At 56.7% G+C, this 22845-nt stretch overlaps 1 protein-coding gene across 6 annotated transcripts in view; it reads right to left on the bottom strand.

The window, feature by feature from the left end:
* Window positions 1-297: 297 nt before the first annotated feature.
* SYT7 (synaptotagmin 7) overlaps window positions 298-22845 on the bottom strand; it is a 65543-nt gene continuing 42995 nt past the window's right edge. For 5 of the 6 annotated variants that reach the window (XM_054524265.2, XM_054524267.2, XM_024255897.3 and 2 more), the window contains 6 exons: window positions 17902-18037; window positions 12804-13074; window positions 9249-9418; window positions 8737-8851; window positions 7983-8182; window positions 298-3721 (listed from right to left, as the gene is read on the bottom strand). In XM_054524265.2, coding sequence (XP_054380240.1) covers window positions 3617-3721; window positions 7983-8182; window positions 8737-8851; window positions 9249-9418; window positions 12804-13074; window positions 17902-18037 — 997 coding nt within the window. In that variant the 3' untranslated portion in view covers window positions 298-3616. The remainder of the gene's footprint in view (window positions 3722-7982; window positions 8183-8736; window positions 8852-9248; window positions 9419-12803; window positions 13075-17901; window positions 18038-22845) is intronic. The other variant, XM_054524266.2, reaches the window with a different exon arrangement.

Genomic DNA, 22845 nt, shown 5'->3' with positions numbered 1-22845 from the left:
GAGGGCACCCCTGAGGCCTAGAGAGGACTCTACTCCCAAAAAGCCTTGTGTCAGGCCTGATGTGGGAGATGTAGCTGCCTCTCTGCTTTCTGGGAAGCCAGTGGGATCATATTCTATAGAGATCTGAGGATGGCTGGACGCTCGGGAAGGGCCTGGTCACCAGTGAAGTCAAATCCCAAAGGTGACACACTGAGGGGAGGCTCAGCCCCGGGGCCCCCATCCCCTTCACCCCACTGCCTCTGCCCCCAGGGAGGTGAGGGAGGGCTGGAAGCCACGGAGGAAACAGCCAAGGCCCTACTTTTTCACGATCCTTTATTAATCAGAACAGGCCTTGCCACAAAAAGCAGGGCCCATTCCCACAAAAATATGATTTTGCAAAGAGGAAATCTTGCTGGCTTAGAGGGTATGTGTGGTGGAAAAATTTTGTATGGTTCTTTTTTTCCTGTTTTTTTTTTTCTTCAGTTTTTCTTCATTTCTCTTCGCTGCAAAAATTTTTTTTTTTTTGGTGATGGTGGGTTTTTGTTTTATTTTTTATAAAACACTTGCACTCAAGGACATACAAACAGTGGCCACCAATCCCCACCCCTGGGGGACTCAGGGGAGCCCCCCTGGCTTGTTTGTGGCTGTTTTCCTCTGTCCCTTCCCTGGCATCTGGTGCCAGAGGGCAGGTGCGGGGGTCCTGGGGCAGGTGGAATTTGTACAGCACTTTCATGGGGACATGGTCACAAGAAAGGAAACCAGGACAAGATAAGGACTAAGTCTAGGGCACCCACAAAGATGGCAGACGAGGCCCATAAAAGGGCCTGCGACACAGTGAAGAGACGGATGGGCCTGCATTGGCCTCAGCTAGCTCTGGAGGCTCTGTGGGGGAGGGGCAGGTGGGCCTTGCAGTCAGGATTCGGTAATTACACTTTGCTCACGGGTAGCACCTTCGGAGTCCTCCTGCCTTGACCCCCAGGTCAGGTGATGGTGGCCTCACAACCTCCCCTATGAGGTAGGTGAAGTATTATTACCATCATTTTACAGATGGGGAAACTGAGGCCCAGGGAGTGCGGGTGACTTGCCCAAAGTCCTGGGATGGTGGCAGGGCTCCGGTGCCCTCCCCCCACCCTCAAGTTCCCCCATTCTCTGCTCTCCTATTGCCCTAGACCGCCCCCGCCCCATCCCATACCACCCTTGCCTCCCGTGCTAGCCTACCCGGCCCTCGGCCCACCACTTGCCGCCCCAACATAGCATCCCAGAGCTCCACCTGCACGTGGTGGTGGTGGGGCGCTGGGGAAGCCCAAGCCTGGTCGCTAATGTGCCTGGGTGGGGTCTGGTTGGGAAGAGACCCCTGCCAGGAGGTGCTCTCTGCATAGGATTGGCTAAGAGCTCTGTGGGCGGGGCTCGGGAAAAGGGGGAGCCGTTGCCCCGCCCACTCGATACAAGTTGGTTGGATCCCCAGGGGACTCCCTAGCAGGCGAAGGGGCCTGGGAGGCGGGGGCTGGCTCACTGGGCGGTCTTCCGCGGGGCAGGCGGGTGGTGGAGGGACAGGAAACCGAGGCGGATCCAAGGGAGGAGTGGAGAAGGGCAGATCCCCTCCTCCGCTCAAGACTTCCCACCACACTCTCTCCCACGTCCACGGGGCCTCGGGGTCGCTGCCCTCCCGTCCCGGCTGGGGGCCGCTCCCCAGCCCGCCAAAGAGGAGGATGCAGTTGGGGCCGACCCCATTTTAAGCAAAGCTACAATATAGAAACATTTGGATTTACAAGGAACGTGGGTGACTATTTGCTTTACATTAGCATTCTTCACTCTACAAAACGATTCACCTACTATGTATGATGTTCCTCCAGATCCCAGGGAGAGGAAATGGTGGGGGTGTGCGATTCAATTTCAGAAAATTTCGGTATGGGCAAAAGGCGACCCATATACTGCAGCAAGCAGAATGCTCAGCTCAAGGGGAAGCCGATCGAAGGAAAATGGTTCCCAAATGCCTATGGTCTCCCCACGCCCTGGATGTGGGGACCCTATCCAGAGTCCACTTCTCTTTGGGGTGTCACAGGCCCATCCAGAGTGGAACTGTGGGCTAAGACCACGGCCACAGACTGTGGGGACCTGGCGCCACCTGGCGGTGGTTCTGGGAATGTCAGGCCCAGGCTCGTGGACCCCCAGGATTGGAAGCTTTGTCACCAGCTGGGTCTTGTATCAATACCAGGACCAGCGTGGGGATGAAAGGGCTTAAGCAGGGATCAGCCTGAAATCTGCCGTCTCCAAGGGGAAGCCAGTTTTAGTCTCATCAGTGGCTGAGGCAGAGAAACCACAGCTTGTGTGTGGCAACCTCAGAACTCACAGAATCCTGGTCTTTTCTCTGCCTCCTTTCCCTGCACTGTGAGTGAGTCAGGCAGAAGGAGCTGCTCCCGGGGACCAGGGAGCGGGGAAGGGTGAGAAGACAGTCCTGGAGAAGGTCAGGTGATGGAAGATCAGAGAGCACGCACGATGAGACGGAATGAATGGAAGGTCTACAAGCATCGGGGGATGGAGGGGTGGAGGAAAGAAGGGTGGGGGTCTGCACAGGCAGGGAGAGATGAGGAAGGGCAGGGAAGCTGGAAAGCATGGAGAATAGGGCAGATGTGGCTGCGTATGAGGTGTGGGAAGCTGGCGGGGGGTCTTTTGATGAAGGAGTTAGGGCAAAGCTAGTCGGGCTCAGGACCCGTTGAGAAGGAAGGGAGATGAATCCTGGTGGAATGCTATGCACACAGTAGGTGCCTAAAAGGTGTAAGCCAGTGTTCAAGAGATGAAATTGCTGAGGAGGGAACTACTTCAGATTGTGAGCAGAGCGGGGCACCAAGGGGAGAAGGGGAGGAGATGGGGGGATGGCAGGAGGCAGCCCAGTTCTCAGCCCAGCTCCAGCAACTGCAGCTCTTCTGTTTCCGACCTCTGCCTCACCCTACCCCACTCAGCCCTACAGGCCTCTCCTCTCACACCCCAGCCTCCAACCCTGCCTGGCCTTCACGAAACCTGCCTTCTCTGTATAGTCCTCTGCACTTCCAGGCCTCTGTCCCCACGCACACACACAATGGACACAACACAAGTACAAAGGGCCACAGCTCCAGGACCCAGGAGCGGGCTATATACTATCCTCGGCATTCAGGGCCCAGCCGGCACCTGAAGCTGCCCTGGGGATGGGCCTCTCCCGGCCAGAGCAGAGCCAAACGCCTCAGCCTCCCCTCCCTGGGTCCACATCGGGGGCTGGAGAGGGAGTGGCCTCTCTCCACTCCAGGTGCTGCCTTAAAGAAAACGGGGGACCATGCCCACCTGGCGGGCCTCTGGAGGGGTCTGCCTGTCTGGCCGTCTGGCTCTCGAGCTCCCCCAACTTCTTTAGTATTAGTAATTCAGGAAGAAAAGGGGCAAAGCAGGAAAATGCCTCCCAGAGCCCCTTCCCCCGAGCTGGACTGTGAGGGATGGGGCTGGTACTTCCTAGAAACAGGGCCCAGTTGAGTCCTGGGACCCCCCCGGCTGAGCCCTCAGGGTCCTCCCCTCCCTATGGCAGGGGGCTCAGGCCGGGCGTTGTGCATAAAGTGGTGAGGGCATGATGGGGACCTGGGCCCTCGGCCCCCTGGGCCTCCCTTGGCCCCACTCAGGCCTTCAGCTGGTGCCACTGGGCCACGGGCTGCCGGGGACGGGCAATCATGTCCTTCCAGTGCTTCACCTCCCCTGGCCCGCTCTTCCAGGACAGGTAGATCTGGGGAGAAAGGGGAGACGATGGCATTGGCACAGGCTCCAGGGCACTGGCCCTTTCCCCCACAGGGGTGACACCCCAACTCCACCATGATACCCTAGCCTGTGGCCCCCCAGCCTCCACATGCTGTGACAACCTAGCCCACAGAGGCGCCCTCCTCCCTCCCCCGGTCAGCCTGATCTATTTTCCTGGTTGTCTACCCCCACACCCCCAAGCCTGGGCACACCAGATCTCTCGGAATTAGACTGCCAACCTATTTTGCAGTGGGGTCTGGAAGGTGGGGTTGGAGGCAGCTTGTCTCCATGGCCTTCCCTGCCCTATCTGTTGGGTGCTGTCCAGCCCCCCTTAATTATAATCGTTCCCAACTCCTGGGCACTTGCTACATGTGAGTACTGAGCTAGGGACTTCATACACATAGATCATCAAATCCTACAACGGTGAGGGTGAGGTAGGATTATATGATTATCTCCATTTTTCAGATGGGGAAACTAAGGTGCAAAGAGTTAAGAGACTTACCCACAGTCACAGGGTTTATAAGTGGCGCAGAGGGACTGAAATCCAGGTCTTTGGAGCTCTATGCTACCGGCCTAATCCTGCTTCGCAGCCTCACGGGGCTGCATGCATGAATCCCTCCGGAACCCCCAGGATTGGCCCAGCTGACCTCAGCTTTGGGACTTGGGGGTGATTAAGAGTACGAGCATTGGAGAAAAAACAGATATATGGGGCCTTCTATAGGACACCTGGCCAGTATTCCTTAGGACCGTTAAGATCATAGAGAATGGGAAAGACTGAGAAACTGTCATGGGCCAGAGGGGATGGGGGAGACGTGACTATTAAATGCAATGTGGTGTCCTGAATTGGATGCTGGGACAGAAGGAGGACATTAACGGAAAGACTGGTGAAATACAAATAACGGCTGGAGTCTAGTTCACAGCAATGCACTGCCCATGTTGGTTCCTCAAGCTGTGACGAATGTCCTATCAAATGTGAGACGCTAACAACTGGGGAGGCTGGGTAAAGGGTAGACGGGAACTCTCTCTACTATCTTTGCCACTTTTCTGGAAATCTAAAATTATTCAAAAATAGTGGGTTTTTTTCGTTTGTTTGTTTTTGAGACCGAGTCTCATTCTTGTCGCCCAGGCTAGAGTGTAATGGCACGATCTTGGCTCACTGCAACCTCCGCCTCCCGGGTTCATGTGATTCTCCTGCCTCAGCCTCCCGAGTAGCTGGGATTACAGGTGCGCACCACCATGCCCGGCTAATTTTTGTATTTTTAGTAGAGATGGGTTTCACTATGTTGGCCAAACTGGTCTCGCCACTCCTGACCTCGTGATCTGCCCGCCTTGGCCTCCCAAAGTGCTGGGATTAAAGGTGTGAACCACCACGCCCAGCCAATAAAGTGTGTTTTTTTTTCTTTTTTAAAAGAAAAAGGATGGTTGTGGCCTCAGTGGATGAGTATAGCGGCTGACGCCCGTAATCCTAGCACTGTAGGAGGCTAAAGTGGGAGAATCACTTGAGTCCAGGAATTTGAGACCAGATTGGGTAATATGGTGAAACCTCATCTTTACAAAAAATACAAAAAAATTAGCTGGGCACAGTGGTACGTGCCTGGAGTCCCAGCTACTTGGGGGACTGAGGTGGGAGGATCACATGAGCCTGGGGAGGTCGAGGCTGCAGTCAGCCATGATTGTGCCACTGCACTCCAGCCTGGACTACAGTAAGACTCTGTCTAAAAAAAAAAAAGATAGGGAGGTCAGGCACGGGGGCTCATGCTTATAATCCCAGCATTTTAGGAGGCCGAGGCGGGCGGACTGCTTGAGGTCAGGAGTTCAACCAGCCTGGCCAACATGGTGAAACCCTGTCTCTACCAAAAATACAAAAATTATCCCAGCATGGTGGCAGATGCCTGTAATCCCAGCTACTCGGGAGGCTGAGGCAGGAGAATCGCTTGAACCCAGGAGGCAGAGGTTGCAGTGAGCCAAGATTGTGCCACTGCACTCCAGCCTGGGAGACAGAGTGAGACTCTATCTCAAAAAACAAAACAAAACAAAACAAAAAGGATGGGGAGCAAGCCCCAGCTCTGTAACATATGGTGGAACTTCTTTTAGCCCCAGACCTTCCTCTGTAAAGCGGGCTGATGACTGTACCTGCCTCACAGATAGCTGGGATGCTGCATGTCATGTGCTCAGCTGGGAACAGTGGCATGCCTCTGTGTGGTGAGTTCTCTCAGCCAGCGGCTCCATCCTGCTGGAGCTGGTTAACTATTTGGAAGTCACGGAGCTCTGGGGCCACTATGGGCCTGCCCTGCTCTGGGAGTGCCCCCCATTGCAACCTCAGCCCAGCATGATACCGATAGCCTTGGATGATGCCAGGCAGACAAGGGGCAGACTCTTGGCTTCCAGGGGCTGAGCAGGAGCCAGGAGTCAGAAGGATTCAGAGATCCTTGGGCTCCGTAAGTTTCCAGGCCAAAGTGAGAACAAATCCACATTTGCTTTGGTTCAGCCAACAGAAGGTAGGACTGTTTCAAAAGGAGCTCTAATTGGTATCTAAGGAACATCTGACACCAAAAGGCTAAGCTTCAAAAGAATATCAAAGTAGATATGGTCACTTGGCCTTTGGGCTGGGCTGATCAAGGGGGTGCTCGGCAGGACCCAAGCCCTGGCCAGGCAGGGGCACATACTTTTTCTGGAGTATGAGTGGCAATGTCCTGGGGAGTTGTCTCACCTGTGACCACAGATTGGCCAGTCATACTCCCCGTGCCATACCTGATGACAAGCAGGGCTAGCTCTCCTCTTTTAGGCCAGGCTGCTTCCCTCACCCCAGCAGGTGAGTTCTCCATCTGTCTGAGGGTTGCCTCCAACTCAGCTCCCTTCCCTGTGGGTATCTAGTCCCCCTTTCCCTTTCCCCCACACAGGGTAATGCCCAGGTGTGTACCCCTCACTCAGTCCTGGCATCTCCCCTTCCTCCGTGACTGCCCTGAGCACTGGTTCCTCACATACTCCTGGTCAAACTGTCCTGCCTGAATGGATATACATGCCCCTTTATTATCATACTAGCTAACATATGTTCCAAGTCCTATGCTAAACAGCTCACCTGTGTGATCTTACGTAATCCTCCCAGCACATTGTGAGGGTAGGACCATCCCGCTCTCATTTTGAGAGGAGAAAAATGAGGCTCAGAGAGGTCACAGCGTTAAAAAGTAAGGCCAGGATTTGGACCCAGGCAATCTGACTCCCGAGCCCGTGCTCTCAACACTAAACCATAAGTAAACACAGGAGTAGACATTTTAAGGTAGCAACATGGAAGGGTTTATGTCACAGAATCCCATCCTGGGAAAACTCAAGGTCAGGTATGAATTTTTTGGTTACGTGATATGAAGAGATCGCTTTTTTTTTTTCAGGCAGAGTTTCGCTCTGTTGCCTAGGCTGGAGTGCAGTCTTGCAATCTTGGCTCACTACAACCTCTGCCTCACGGGTACAAGGGATTCTCCTGTCACAGCCTCCTGAGTAGCTGGGATTACAGGCACCCGCCACCATGCCCGGCTAATTTTTCTATTTTTAGTAGAGATGGGGTTTCACCATGTTGGCCAGGCTGGTCTCAAACTCCCGACCACAGGTGATCCGCCCGCCTCGGCCTCCCAAAGTGCTGGGATTACAGGCGTGAGCCACTGTGCCCGGCCAACTTTCTACAAGAAGAACATCCACATACCTCAAGCAATTCTTACACCACCCTGTAAAGTTCTACAGGGACAGTATTAGTTGCTCCATTTTACAGATGAGAACACTAAAGCTGGGAGAGGCCAAGCCACTTGCCCAAGGTTATATGGTTGCTTATCGGCAGATGGAGTGGGAACTGAAACGAGGTCTTTGGAGTCTGACTGCAGCTCCCAACGCTGCCCCACGCAGCTCACCCTGTGCAGACGGGATCCCGGGCAATACTGCTCCAAAGTCATCATCCTGTCCAGTAAACCTTTCTTTTGAGATCCAGGCCATTCCTCTCTTGCACTCCTTCTTTCCCTGCCCAGCTGGTGGTCTGTCCTGAGCTGACCTACCCATAGGAGGACACTCAGAGAGGAACCCTAGGGAGGGGGTCATCTCATCCCCTTATTTTCGGATGAAGAAACAGAGGCCTGAGAGGAGAGGAGACTGATCCCAATCTCTCCTGGTGTCCAGCCTGTGCCCGTCCACTACTCCCGCTGCTTCTTTTAAGGAACGGAGCCTCACTGTCGCCAGCAGGTGCACCACACCACCTGCCTTGCCCCTACCTTGCCGATGACGTCATTGCGGCTGAGCTTGTCCTTGTCCATGACAGTGATGATGATGGTCGTCTCCCTCAGCTTCTCCGTGGGGATATCGAAGGCGAAGGACTCATTGAAGATGGGGTTCAGGTTCCTCTTCATTGTCACCGTCTTCTTCTTCTCCACCCGCTTGTCTTTGTACATCAGCCACACCTTCACGTAGGGGTCTGGGGGAGGGAGTGGGGAAGGGTTAGAGGGGCCGTGGGGGAGGGACTTCCTAGGATCCTTTTCCCCTTCCAGGAATGGAAGCTGAGGCAGGAGGGCCGTGTGCTTTCCCCAGAGGCAAGAAGAGACCCAGGCAAGAACAAGAGGGACCTGGGAGAATCAGCAGATGGACCTTAGCGATCACGTGGGGCCCTCCTATTACTACCAACGAGGAAACCGAGCCCCAGAGAGGCCAGGTCTTGCCCAAAATCTCAGACAAGTAGCATCAGAGTTGGGGATAGAACCCAGGTCTTCCCACAATGTTCCCTCTCTTTCTGATTCTGGGAAGAACATAGTCCAGGATGATGCTGACATCTTGACTCTTGAACAGAGTCCAAGATGAGGGTGCTCCAAAGGGGGGCCCCAGGGTCTCTAGGGTAAGGAGTGAGGACTGGAGGTGGGGGTGTGGCGGATTGGGGTGAGGACCACTGCAGACCCTGCTCTCTACATCCGGTGTAACCCTTGTGTCACCAGCACCTCCCCAGCCCGCCCGTCCTCTGCTGGAGAAGCCCCGTACCTGATGTGCCCCCGATGTCCATGGCTTTGAGGTTCCGGGCTTTGATGATGTTCACGATGATGGAGTTGGCAGAGGGGTTGTAGCAGAGAGACAAGAGCAGCTCCCCTCGGCTCCCCTGGGAGGTACAACAGGAGGGGTGTGGGGAACTAGGCTAGCAGAGCTCTCTGATTGGCCTAGCTGCCCCCAGGCCCCCTCTACGACGACCTTGGCGCTTACCCATGCCCCTGTCTGTCACCTCTGTCTCACTCTGTCTCCCCCCATCTGGCAGGTGTGTGTACTGCACCTCCCAGGGCCACCATCGCCTCTCTGTTCCCTGAACATAGCCCTAGGTTCCTTCTTACAGATCGGGTGGGTCCCCCCAAGTGCCAAGCACCAATGCTCTGACTGCTAGTGAGGGCTGCACCCTCTCCCACAGCCCTCCTGGCCTTCCTAAGGTTGACAATGGTCTAGGACCAGATCTCCCAGCCCTGCCCTGCTGCCTGTCCAGCTAAGGCCCACCCATGGGGCCTTACACTCCCATCACTGCATGGCTTCAGATCCTTCCAGAAGGTCTGCATCTGGGTCAGGTCCACCTTGTTAAGGGGGATGGACACCTCCCCGATGGGGTCGTTGCGGCTGAAGCGGTCATAATCCAGGACTTGGAGGTAGAGGATCCTCTGCACCACCTTCTCATAGGGAAAACCTGGGGGTATAGATGAGTGTGAGTGAAGAGAGGGACAGAGGGGCCGCACGGGGCCCAGGAGGCAAGGAAGGCCCTGGGAAGAGGAGGCAGGCCCTGTGCCCTCCCGCTGCCACCCCACCGGGCCAGCAGGCACACCGGATTGCAATTAGACCTTACTGAAATGCTAGCAAGAACTGTCACTGTCTCATGGGATTCCCTCAACAATTCTCCAAGGTGAATGGCATCTCATCCATCTTACAGATGAGGCTTAGACGGCTTAAAGTACTTGCCCAGAGTCCCAGCTAGTAAAGAGTAGAACTGCGATCATCCATTCACCCATGTACCTTGTGTCCATCTCAGTGGCTGAGCAGCCTCTGCCAATCGTCCCGAGGCGGGTCTGGGCAAGTGGCTCTGTCTAGGTGGCCACAGCTGCCAGTACGCAGGCCCCAGGAGGACTCAGGGCAGAGGGACATGGGGAAGCATCGGTGGGAGGGAAAAGACAAAGGCACAGAAGCAGGAGGTGACAAGTGTCCTGTGACTCCACACCCCTCTCCTCCTGCCTGTGCTTCCATCCTTCCTACCGCAGCATCCCCTTCTCTACTGCCACCTCCCTCATCCAAGCCGCTGGCACCTCTTGCCTAGGCAGCTGCAAGCGTCTCCAAACCGCCCTCCCCGCGTCCACGCTTTCTCCTACCGTCCATTCTCAACGCGGCAGCCAGAGATCTTTTAAAAATAGAAATTCCATCATAATGTGCTCCTGCTTAAAGCCTTTCAATGGCTCCCAGTGCACTCAGAATAAAAGCTGGGCACCCTACCTTGGCTTCAAGTCCTTCCACAATTTGGCCCGGCTGTCCTCTCCCTGCTTGGCTTGTGACCGCTCTCCACTCAATGACTGGGCTCCAGCCACATCGGTCTCCTTCCTGGCCCTTCAGCACCCCGACTCCTCCCGCCTCAGGGCCGGGCGCACACTGGCCCCATCATGACCCCCTCCTGGCTACTCTCATCCTTCAGGTCTCAGCATTCTTTCCTGGCACCCCAGACAGTGTCGGATCCCATTATCCACTCTAGCACCTTTTTTTCCGAGAAACGTATCACACGCGGTAATAGATTTCTCTGTCTCTTTCCCTGATTTTTGTCTGGCTCTCCCGGAAGGCAAGGATTCCCAGAAAGGCCTCTCTGTTACCAACCACTGGATCTCGGTGTCTAACACCGCTTCTGGCACATAGTAGGCACTCGATACATATTTGTTAAGTGAATGCATAATTGAACAGATGAATCAATGCCAATGAAATGGCCTGATGGAGCAGCAGGACTGTGCGGAGGTGAGGTGGCCGCTAAGGTCAGAGGGAGAGGAGCAGAAGGGGCTTGAATGGGATGCAGAAAGGAAGACGGGGCCAGGTGAAGATCTGAAGCCAGGAGTCATGAGCTCTTTGGAGGCTTAGTCAGAGGTGGGACTGGCCCAGGAGGTGCCGGAGCCGCAGGCCAGCCCGGAGGCCTGAGGTGAGGAGATTCTGAAACCAGGTATGAGCAGGAAGGAGGACGCCTGGAACCTCAGCCTGGCTGGTGCAGAAGATGAAGGGAAGGAGGAGCTCCAGAGGATTCCAGCACCTTCCCCCAGAGACTCTGGAATCACCGAGGAGCTCTGACAGGAGCAGGTGAGCTGGAAGAGGAGACTCTCTGAATTTGTTCAGGGTCCCTTTCCTCATATTGCGGGCAGCTGTGTCTTGCTTATTTCAGAGTCTCCCAGGGACCTTGCCCAGGGGACCCTTGGCATCAATTCAGGTAAAATGCACGAGGACAAGTGTTCTGGGAATATTGGAAGCTCCAAGAGGTCACTGCACCCCAGTCAGCTCTCATCAACACCAGAGGAGGCAGGCTCCTACCTGGCAAACTCCTACTCATCCATCAGAACCCATTTTGAATGGTCCCTCTTCTGGGAAATTTTCTTCAGCACCACCAAAGGGAGCTCATACTGACTTCCTGCAGCTCCTGTCATGCTGTGTGTGGCTGAGTTAACTACACATCTGTGTCTCCATTAGGCCAGAAATGCCTTGAGGGCCATAATGGTGCCTCATTCTTTTCTACACCCCCAGTACCTAGAAGAGTGCCCAGCTCATGGCTGTTGCTGGGTACATGCTCGTGGAAGAGACCAGAGGATTGGAGTTCTGCTCAAAAACTTCACCCTGCCAGCTGCCTACATATACCTCCAGACAGCTGAACCTCCTGCTGGTTGAGCCATCTCTAAACGGGCCCTCATGGTGCCTGCAAAGGAGGGCGTCCAGAAACACACGGACACTCACTGCTCACCCTCAGTGCCATTTAGTGGGTGACCTGGCTGTCATCTTGCAGAAGAGGTGGGGTGCTAAGTGGCTGGGACGGCAGGTGGGGAAAGGTCCCTGGGGTACACGGTGAAGATTCTGGAAGGCTAGGGCTTGGGGCAGCTGGAGTAGGGATTTACTCTCCCTGGTTGAACCGGGGGCCGTTGGCGAAGAGTTACGGCTTGTCTAAGCGGGGTCCTGGCACCCAAAGGCCCTGGGATAGAAATCACTCCTTAATCACACGCCCAGCTTCCTGGTTACCTTGAATCCTCAGAGATAACAGATAAAGACCGGCCTTCAGAGAGGGCTTGCAGGAGAGAGAAAGGACATTTGTCTCAGCGGCCTCCAGGCATGGTTCAGAGCTGTTGTTCCTGTCCCATGCGGGGGAGGGGGTCAGAGAACGGCAACAGATGGAGTGTGTTTAACAACCTGGTATTAAGCATTTGCTGGGTGTCAGGCACTGTTCTAAGTGCTTTTACAATTCACTCATTTGTTGAACCCTCACTATTATTATCTCTATTTGGTAGATGAGGAAACCAAGTCATAGGGAGGCTCAGGAACTTGCCCAAAGTCACGCAGCGAGTAAGTGGCAAGAGCTGGGATTCAAACCCAGGCAGCCTGGGCCACAGCCTGTGCACTGAACCACTATGATCTGGTGGCTCCAGAGTGCTCCAGCTCTGAGTCCTACGGGTGCCTCCCTCCCTCCCTGCCCTCCTCAGGATGAGCTCTGGGTCTGGGCTGAAACACCAGGCGGTGGCCCAGCTTCCCTCCTCAGCCTCTGGCTGTGATGCTGGCTCCACTGGGCTCCTGTGACCTGATCCCAACTAGACACAAAATGCATCAGGTTAACCGGGCCAGGACATTGGCTGCGTTGGCGTGTGCAAGAGCACGTGTGTGTGGATCTGTGCCTGTGCACGCATGCAGGTGTGCACATAAGTGTATCTGCTTGCATGTGTGTTTGTGCATTTGTGGGCCTGCAGGTGTGTGTACACATATGTGTCTGTGTATGTGGCCACATGTGTGGTTGGGTAGGGGGATGGTGGACGGCAAGAGGTGAGCATGGCGGGGGAAGGTGGCACTAGACTCACCTTCAAAGAGGAAGGTCTCGTTCCAGTGGGGGTTCAGGTTCTTCCGCTTCACCTTGGTCTCCAGCTTGTGCTTCTTGTCGGGCAGCAGATAGATCTTGACGAAGGGGTCGCTGGTGCCGCTGAAGTCCTTGGCCGGCAGCTCCTGGGCCTTCATGATCTTCACGGTGAGCGTGGACTCCTGGAAGTTGTAGCCGACGCTGAACTGGATCCGGCCCAGGTTCTCTCGGCTGCAACCCTCGTGGGCCTCATCCTCCTCGGAGCCTGGGGAGAGCTGGGGGTGGGGGAGAGGCCGGCAGGGTTGGGGAGGATTCTGCTTCCCCCGTGTCCCCACCGCTGGCTAGCACGGGTGAGAGGCCAGAGGTGGTGGCCCAGCCCACACTCACATCCCACGGATGCTGCTCAGGCTCAGAGGGTAGGTGCCTTGACCAGGGTCTCCCAGGAGGGGAGGGGAAGGGGGAGGGCAGAGCTGAGACAGCCCTGTCTCCTGAACCTCAGAGCGGTATGCACGACACTCACTTCCCAGGCTCTCCCCGCAGCCCTGGGTCTGCCACCTGCCCCAAGCTCCAGCTCTGCTGCCTCGCCTTCCTGGTTGCAGCTGCCCTGGGGCGTGCTGGGATTCCTGAGCCCCCCAGACCTCCCTGCCCTCTCGTGGCACGGTAGGACCAACTGTGGGATGCACCGACACAAACCCGGGCTACACAGCAGATGAGGGAGGCTGTTCACATCACAAAAGAGTTTACCACAACAATTCTTTGGAAAGTGACTCTCTAGGGTGCGGAGAATGATGTGATTTACAAAATGAGAGAGGCAAGTTTTCAGGAGCAACGTCTGTTTGTGCAAGGCAGAATCACTAAGGACAAGAAAATTGCAGACTCCCCAGGCCCCGTCCCCAAGCAGTTTGACGATGGGGCTGGTGTGGGCCTGGGCATCAGTGCTGTGTAAAAGGCGCCTCAGATGACTATACCGTCCATGGGGGCTGAGGACTGCTGGGAGGGAGGGCGCATGGGCTGACCCAGCAATAGACAGTCACATAGAGGCAGGGTGGGCATGTCATCCCATCCTGACATCGAACCACAGGAAGCAGCTGCGAGGAGGGTCTGAACCTGTGAGCACACTGGTAGTACTTAGGAGGTTTTAGAACCCTACCCACCCCCCAGCCGCCTGAGCGAAGCCCCAGACCACTGACCACAACAGACCCAGTTAGGGGGCTCTATGGCTCAGGTACCCCTGGCTCGAAAATCTCCCATGATGACTGGATGAGGGACAGAAGTAGGACCCTGGGTACCACAGTTAAGAAAAACTGCAGGCATCTTTTCTCTCCCCAACTTCTCCTGTAGAAACCTGCTTTGTGCCCTTTCCTTCATCCTGGAGAGGCAGCCCTAGGCTCTGAAAGACTAAATAATACAGATAATAATAATGCATCCAGTGCGCTCTTACCATGACCAGTGACTCTCGCATCGCCATCTCCTTATGGAATCCTGACAATAGCCAGGCGAGGCAGGTGTCACCACCCTCTAGCTGAGGAGACTGGTTCAGAGAGGTTAAGTCACATGGCCAAGACTGCACAGCAGTATGAACCCTCTCTGACTCAAAATCCTGTTCTTTCCACTAAAGCAGGCCCGCACCCCAGGGCAACACTGAGGTTTCCCCTCAAGCCGGCAAAGACCCACGGACTCACCGTGCCAGGTGAAAAGCGTCGGAATCACCCTCATGATAAGTTTTTTGTTTTTGCTTTTGTTTTTTTGAGACAGGGTCTCGCTCTGTTGCCAAGGCTGGAGTGCAGTGGTGCAATCCCGGCTCACTGCCACCTCCACCTCCCAAGGTCAAGCAATTTTCATGCCTCAGCCTCCTGAGTAGCTGGGACCACAGGCGCGTGCCACTACGTCTGGCTGATTTTTGTATTTTTAGTAGAGGCAGGGTTTCGCCATGTTGGTCAGGCTAGTCTCTAATTCCTGGCCACAAGTGATATGCCCGCCTCAGCTTCCCAAAGTGCTGGGATTACAGGCATGAGCCACGCACCCGGCCTCACACTCACAATAATAACTACCATGGACTGGCTGGCCGCCCACCTCACCAGACTCTGCCCTGTGCCCTGTGCCTTGTCCTCACTGACCTCTTACAACATCCCAATGAGGCAGGCATGCCCGCTGGAACACTTGGAACACAGCTGGAACAGTTTCCCGGTGTTCCAACTGTGGCTGCGAGCACAGAGAGGTTAGGTCACTTGCCTCAAGTCACCTGCGATTGAATGGCCGGTGGGAATGGAACCCAGTATTTAGCAGCCAGGAATCCTGACAGCCCTTCCACCTGCGCCTTGCTCTTGCCCTCAGATCTAGAGTCTGAGGCTTTACCCCAGTCTTGCCTAGTTGGGAGCACCGAGCTGCCTTTCAGCAGAAGATGTTCCCTCCAGCCCCCACCCCTTGGCCGATCCAGATAAACCTGCAAGCCCCACCGCAGGCCCATTGAGAATGTGGCTTCCCTGCCCACAGCCTGCTTTTTCCCGACGCTCTTTTCCCTGCTCATGCCAGCCCCACACCCTTTGACCCTGCTTTTATATCTGCAGAGTGGGGACCATGAGACCTACTTTGAGGGGTCCTGGGAGAGCTAGAAGGGGTTCCTTCTAGAGTTCTGCCCCGTGGCCTGACCCACTGGCAAAGGGACCGAGCACCTGGGGCATAGCATGGGTAGACACTGCCAGCAAAGATCACTCGCCCTCCCCCTTCCTTCTGAAGTTGGGGTAGAGTTGCTGGTGACTGGAGCCCAGCTGGCCCTAGCCCCACCTGAGGTCCCTCTGGTCCCTTGGCTCCTGGCTGCCAAACGGTGTGGTCTTGGGAAGGCCTGGGCTAGCCCGGTAGGTTTCACCTGGGAAAGGGGTGGCAGCTCTATGCCCACTCCCAGCCTTCTTAAGCCACAACCCTGAGCCCTAATTACTCAGCTGGGACAGAGCCATCTCTATGGCAACCAGGTTGGCCACCCCATCACAGTCAGGGAAGGTGCTTCCTGAGCCCTGGCACCAGCAGAAGTCAGCCTCAAAAAGCAACAAGCCACCCCTGTATCAGGGCAGGAGGTGCCCAGAAGCAGGTGTGGCCTCGCCTCTTCTCAGACACCTCTGCCCCTCAGCTCCTTCTTTGGCCAGCTCTGGGTGCTTAACTCTTGTCTCTTGACCCCCAGATTCCACAGCCCAGGGTCCAGAGACCAGGACAGGCTGAGGTCACAGTGGGCTGATTCTGCCCTGCTTAGCTTATCACGGCTGTTAACGTCAACGACCTAGCATTGGCACAGAGCTGTGCAATTAGACTCTGCCCTCCCACCTCTGAGCATCCTCCCAGCACAGGAGAGGGAGATGAGGCCTGCCCTTCCTTCTGCTGGCTGCAGCTGTCGGCTCCTCCCTGGGGGCAGCAAGGGGCAGGCAAGCTGGCTTGGAAGGGGCTGTCCCTTCTGGGAACCTGGCTGCCAGGAAGCTGTAACCAATTAAGAGGCTGTGCAGGGAGGCAGGGTGGGCTGTGGCAATGGCCCGTCCAGAAGAGAGGACAGCCAGGGCCAGTCTGCCTGGGTGGGGGAAGATGGAAGGAGGGCAGTGGAGGGCCAGACACACAGGGGCCTGGTGGGCAGGGAGAAGGGGAGAGGTGGGGAGGCCCAAGGTGACCAGATCTAGGATGTGGAAAATCTGATGTTCTAATATGGATTCAAGAAAACCACAGGATAGGCTGGGCGCAGTGGCTCATGCCTGTAATCACAGCACTTTGGGAGGCCGAGGCAGGTGGATCACTTGAGGCTAAGAGTTTGAGACTGGCCTGGCCAACATGGTGAAACCCCGTCTCTACTAAAAATAGAAAAATTAGCTGGGCGTGGTGGTGTACTACTGTAATCCCGGCTACTTGGGAGGCTGCGGGAGGAGAATTACTTGAGCTCGGAAGGCAGCTGTTGCAGTGAGTTGAGATTGTGCCACTGCACTCCAGCCTGGGGGACAGAGTGAGATTCTGTCTCAAAAAAAAAAAAAAAAAAAAAAGCAGGCTTTTAGGCCCCACCTGAGGCCCATTGACCAGGAATCTGCATTTTACCAAGGTTCCCGGGTGATTCCTGTGCACGTAGCAATTTGAGAAACGCCAGGCTAGAAGGGGCAGTGGGGATGGATGGTTAGAGCTGGCTGGAACCCTACATGGCAGAAGGGTGGGGGCCCTGGTGCCAGGGTAGTGGGGAGGGCTGCGAGCTCCCAAGCCTACTTCCTTCTCTCTACAGAAGGGAGGGGTTCAATCCAAGGAGATGAAGTGTCCCAGGTCAAGTCCAGTAGGAACAGAGCAGGTGCTGGGTTCCCAGCCTCATCGCCTCTTCAAGCCTTCCTGAGACTTCTGAGCTAATCCCTGCCTGCCAATCTCCCCAGTTTTCTCCCCCCAGGGCCTCTTTGGAAAGTACAGGTGGGGCAAGTGGCTGTGACTCACTGCTGCCCCCCTGGGGGCACCATGGGAACCACAACCTCTGTCTGGGCCAAACAACCTAGAACTAGGATCCCACAGGGTTGGCGCCTCTGGTGGGGCGTGGGTGTGGACAGGAGCACCCCATCACAGCTGTCCCCTCAGAGGAGCTGGGACCAGTGGATTCCTGCTCTCCTGTTCTCAGGGGCCGTCAGCCATGGGAATAGGGCAGGTCGCTGGGCTAGGCCTTCCACCCCAGACCTCCAATTAAGGGGACATCACTCTCGGGAGGGGACACCTTCTGCCCTGAGTCCTCTGCCCTCCAGCCTTTCCCTCTAGGATCCTGAAAGTATCTTGCATGAGTGGGTTTTCTTTGGCCCCTTCTCAATCCACAGAGGGATCCAAGCAGGATGGGAATTCTTATTTTCACTTGTCAAAGGAAGAAACTGAGACATGGAGAAGATATTTTGGTGAAAGAGCTGGGAAGAAAACCCAGGCCTTGTACACTCAGTCACCAAGCGCCGAGTGGCCACCATGCTGGGCCTGGCTCTCCAGGCTGCTTCTGACCCGGTTCCCCTGCCTGGCCACTCCCATGCCGTTGCCCATTCCCACACACGTCCCTCTTCTTCCCGTCCCTGGCCTCCCAGCCCAGTTCCTCGGAGCAGCGCAGGCTCCCTCATTCTCACCATGAGCATCTCGCTGGTGAGGGAGTTGACGAGGTCTGAGACGGAGGAGTGTGGCTCGGTCCGGCGGTCGGACTCATCGTGGGGTGTCTGGCCTGGCACCGGGGCTGTGTTCACTGTCTTCCCTCCTGCAGGCAACCTGGGGGCAGGGGAGTCCAAATGAGATTGGGCTGGGAAGTGAGCTGGGTTGGGCACCCCGGCCTGGGGGGTGGCAAGACCTTCTCAGACCCCAGCAGCTGCCATCCCCGGCGGGCCGGCAGGAGCGGTACTCCAGTCCACGTGGACACCTGGTTTTCCCTGGAGACCCATGCCCGGGGCCCATTCTCCTTGCAGCCTCTACCCCAGGCGACTGTGGCTTAACTACTCCTATAGGGGATATTTTGGGGGGTGTCCCCATTCTTCCTGTTCCCCAGAAACCCCCCACCCTCCAGTCATTGGCTTGCATAGTCGGTCTCTGAGCTGGCCACCGCCCCCACTCCCCAGAGGCTTGTTCTATCCCATCCGCCCCCAGCCTGGAAGGGGGAGGCTCCACCGTGGTGTGGTGTGTCCAGGTGCCTCTCTGCGTCATTACCCTCTGCAGACACGCCCAGAATGTCTGTTTCCCAGATGCCCCACCTGTGTTTGCTTGGGCTCATCAAGAATCCTCTTCCCACCCTCCAGACATGAGACTGACCAGGTGAGGTCAGGACAACTCTCCACAGTGACAGACTGTTCTGTGTTTGTGCTGTCCAGTGGAGCAGCCACATGCCACACGTGTGCATTTGAGCATTTGCAATGTGGCCAGTGTGGCTGAGAGCTGAAATTTTAATTTTGTTGAATGTAAGCTCATTTAGGTTTAATGGCCCCATATTGGATAGGGTGAGCCTACACCCCCTTGCTCCCCAGTTCCCATCCTTCTCCCACTTGCTGAAGACTGTGCATTTGGTAAGGCTCTCACCCACGGTCACAGAAAGATGGGCACCACCGAGAAGCCCTGTCTGCACCTGACTCCATGCCGTTCCCAAGATGCTGGGTTCTTTGACCCACCAGGCTCCGTTCAGCTGGGGGTCAGGAAGGGGGCTCTAAAAGCCTGCCCAGGGACCAGGATGCAATGTCCCATGAGGAGGAAGAGAGGTAGGGGTAGGTAGGGAGGAGGAGACGGAAGACCAGTAGCATGAGGCTCAGGACAGGCTAAAATAGAACAGCTTTGAGAGCACACAGCCACAAACTGGGAGCCACACGCTGAGGGTGGACATGAGCCACGGCCCTCTGGTAGAGACCAGCCTCCAGCACACAGGTGACCACGACGGGCACAGACAGACATGCACGGAATATGCCAGGCCCTGGAGGGGAGACATCAGGATCCCAAAGCAGGGTGCACGTGCGTGCACACACACGCACACGCACGCGCACACACGTACACACGCACGCGCGTACACGCACACGCATGCACACACACATGCACATGAGCCCCACAGACATCCAGAGGGGCAGGGAGAGGATGGCAGAGGCCACAGGCAGGCCAACCACAGCAGCAGTGACAACACACATACAGCGATGGCACGCGGAGATCCCGAGAGGAGACGCACTGGGGAGACCCAGGCATGCCACGTGTGCACGTGAAGGGGGACAAACTGAAACAGAAAGGGCAGGGAGTGGTTTCAGGGCCCAACGTCCTAACTATCAGAAGCACGATACACCTGCTGTGAAAACCTGGCCCTGCCTCTACAACACGGAAACGCCCACTCCACCCAACGACACGCGGGTGCCCCTCCCAGAGGGCCATGGCACACATGGACATGTGGACACGCACGCACCACATACACACACACGAGAGGACACGTGCTCACACGGGCAGGCAGGGGGAAGGAAAGGAGCCTGAAACAGCTGGAGAGGTAAAGTCAGGTTAGAAAGAGAGTGGGAGAGCAGGGAGAGTGTGAGATTGACTGCTGAAGATATGAGAACGTTAGAGTTATTTGGCCACGCCGCAGCGTCGGCACAGCTGCCAAGCAGCCTGGGAAAGATGGTCAGCGCCACTGAAGCTGTCGGAGGTCACAGGACAGAGAGACAGAGGCGAGAGGCACAGAGAGAGGCAGAGGGAGAGGCCGAGGGGCCCATCACCGGCCCAGGGCAGCCCTGTGAGGAGCAGATGGGAGAAAGGAGACAGAGGGAGAGAGAGGCCAAGAAAGTTAGTCAGAGACGTGTGAAGGCTGCCAGGTGGACTAGGGGACAGGGAGGAGCGTGCGGCCAACAGGAGAGGCAGAGAGGAGGCGGGGGACACACACCGTGACAGAGGAACATGGTGGCTTCAGAGTAGGGAGAGCAATGGGGGTGGCCTGGTCCCCGCCTTGCCCTGTCCCCCACTTGGGGTGGGGGTGGGCCGCGGTGGAAACCATTTGGATCCCAAAGAGCAGTGGTGAAACGATGGCAGACAGCATGAGGGGGTGGACACGAGCAGAGTGGCTGAGGGTGGAATGGGCACAGCAGGGCGTGGAGCCAGGGCCTCCCTCCCTCCCTCCCGGGAGCGCAGTCTGAAGTGTGGTGCTGAGACCCAGGAGCTGAAGGATCCCAGATGGGGGACTTCAGGGACACCAAGAATCGTGGGGACAGAGGCAGTGACTGGCCCTCCCATCTCCTGCTGCTTGTTGGACACACTCCCACGCTGCTTGGAACCTGGAATGGCCACTCCTCCTCCCGGGACGCTGTCTCCCATGAGCCTGCTGCTCACAGACCAAGGGGGCTGAGTGTCCTCCCCGGTGACAGCCAAGGGCCACCACCCCTTCCTCCAGAGACATCTGGTCAAGGGGTCAGCTGGGGAGGGATAGACGGGGCTGGGGGCAGAAGGGCAGACCCTGGGTCTAGAAGGAAAGGCTGAAGAGGGAGGGACAGCCGCTCCAAGGCCACCACTCTAAGGTCTGAGGGTCCAGGAGCTCAGAGGGGTGGGGCCCTAAGCTGCCTGGTGCCCAGTGGGTGGTGCTGGTGCCAAGCTTTGGGAAGGGGAGAGTCTGCTGGGAAGGAAGCATTGGATTCTGGACCCCTGTGGCAGCCCACCATCCGAGAAGCACCCCAGTGGCCATGAGAAATGTTTCCAGGATGTGTGGGCATGACGAGGCGGGAATGGCATGGTCCACTTGGAAAGTCAGGCTGGGTGGTGGCGAGGGCACACGGCCTCCACCCCCACACCCACCTTTCCCAGGAAGGCAGGGGACAAGCTGATGTGATGATCAGAAGGGATGGGTGTGTTAAATATGGAGTGAGACCTAAGTGGCAAGGAGGTAAAAATAGACTGTGGGTGACAATGGAGCCGGTTCATTAACACATGGGTGATGTGAAATCTCGTTTCCAGCCTGCTTCTGCTCCCTCACGCTTCACACCTTTCCCAGCACCAGTCTCAGCTTCTTAGTGGGCGTTCAGAGGACTCCAGCTACCCGCTGTGTGCCTTCTCGCCCCTGGCCCCTGGCTCTCCCAGTGGCCTTCTGACTGCCCTGCAGCCCAGCTTTGAGACCCTGGCTCAGGAGGTCACAGCTCCTGTAGTGCCCAGGTGGGTCAGGGGTGGCAGACTCCACTCCTCCAGTACCCCTGCACCTGGGCTCAGCGCCTGACACCATTTGTGCCACTCAGTGAAAGACCTGACCCCACTCTCTGGGGACTTTCAGCCTTGCCCCCCACAGACCATGCAACTGTGGACTCAGGATGGGAAGAAACTGGGAGGGGTGGTCCCCAGGAGCCACCAGAGGGACAGGCAAGCCAGCCATCTTGCCTCTCAGCCTATCCACCCTCCCTAGCCCACAAGCCCAGGGCAGCAGCCTGGGACAGTCCCTTCTGGCCCCTAGGGGCCTCTCAAGAGCCTCAGGATGGCCTGTCCAAACAGTCCCTGCCCAGTTCACAGGACACATGCCCCAGCCCAAAGGCCTGTTTCCCTCATGAAAAGCTTAGCATATCTGAGCCTGAGGGGCCATTCCTTAGAGGTTAGCCTGTCCAATTCTTCGCTGGACAGATAAGTGAGCAGAGAACCCAGAGAGGGGCTGTGGCTTGCCCAAGGCTGCAAAATGAGGCTCTGGCAGAACCAGAGCTGGAAGGCAGATGTCTTGGCTGCCAGGCCACATGCCCCCTTGCAAGCCTTTGGTCTGATGGGAAGCAGACCCCATCAAGGTGACAAGCCCTCCTCCCGTGATTCCCAAAGGCTAATTCATCCTGGAAACCACAGGTGTGGTCAACCCAACCTAAGGTCAGGCATCCACTGGCTCCAGCTGTGGGATGCCGCCTGAACCCTGGGACCTCCCACCCTACCCCGTGCCCATGAGCAGCGCCCTGCCCCCTCCCTGAGACGGGGACAGTAGGAGAGGCTTCCCTGAATTCCTGATAGCTGAGGCTGTGGCAGTTTAAGTGACCAGCCTTCTGCCTGGCCTGTGCTGTGGCCACACAGGCTATGCCCGGTCTCCACAGGGTCCCAAGGCCAGCCGCAGTGACAGGGAGCCCAACAAAGCCAGGCCTCACCCTTGCTCAGGACGGCTGCCTGCACCGCTCCGGGCCCTCCCCAGCTCCCTCCTGGTGCCCCGGCTCAGGGGAGAGCCTTCTGGTTATTTCTGGTCACCAGGCCTCTCCCACGCTCCAGATCCTCCCACCATGGGCTCCTCTTCCATCAGCCAAGCAGCCCAACAGGACCTCCAGGCAAGAGGGAGGTTGAGGGGGTGGGGATGAGGGAGAACAGGCTGGCGCCCCTTCCCTGACATCCCCCCCACCCACCAACCACCAGAGAAACAGGGATTTCCGGTTGGGGTGGGGACAGAGATGAAAGATGGAGGGGCAGCAGAGAGGAGCCAAGCAGGAAGATGGGGCAGAAAAGGCTGCGCTTGCTCCGGGCCGGGGCAAGCATGCCAGAGAACAGGCCTGATCCAGAATGGTCCCAGGATGGCCGCAAGTGGCCTCAGACCCCAGGGACACCACCGAGGTGGCTGTGCGTGAGGG

The sequence above is a fragment of the Pongo abelii genome, chromosome 9 (assembly GCF_028885655.2).
Source record: "Pongo abelii isolate AG06213 chromosome 9, NHGRI_mPonAbe1-v2.0_pri, whole genome shotgun sequence".
NCBI lineage: Eukaryota > Metazoa > Chordata > Mammalia > Primates > Hominidae > Pongo > Pongo abelii.
Note: the sequence above shows the minus strand (reverse complement) of the source record. Positions and strands in the feature narration are given on the sequence as shown.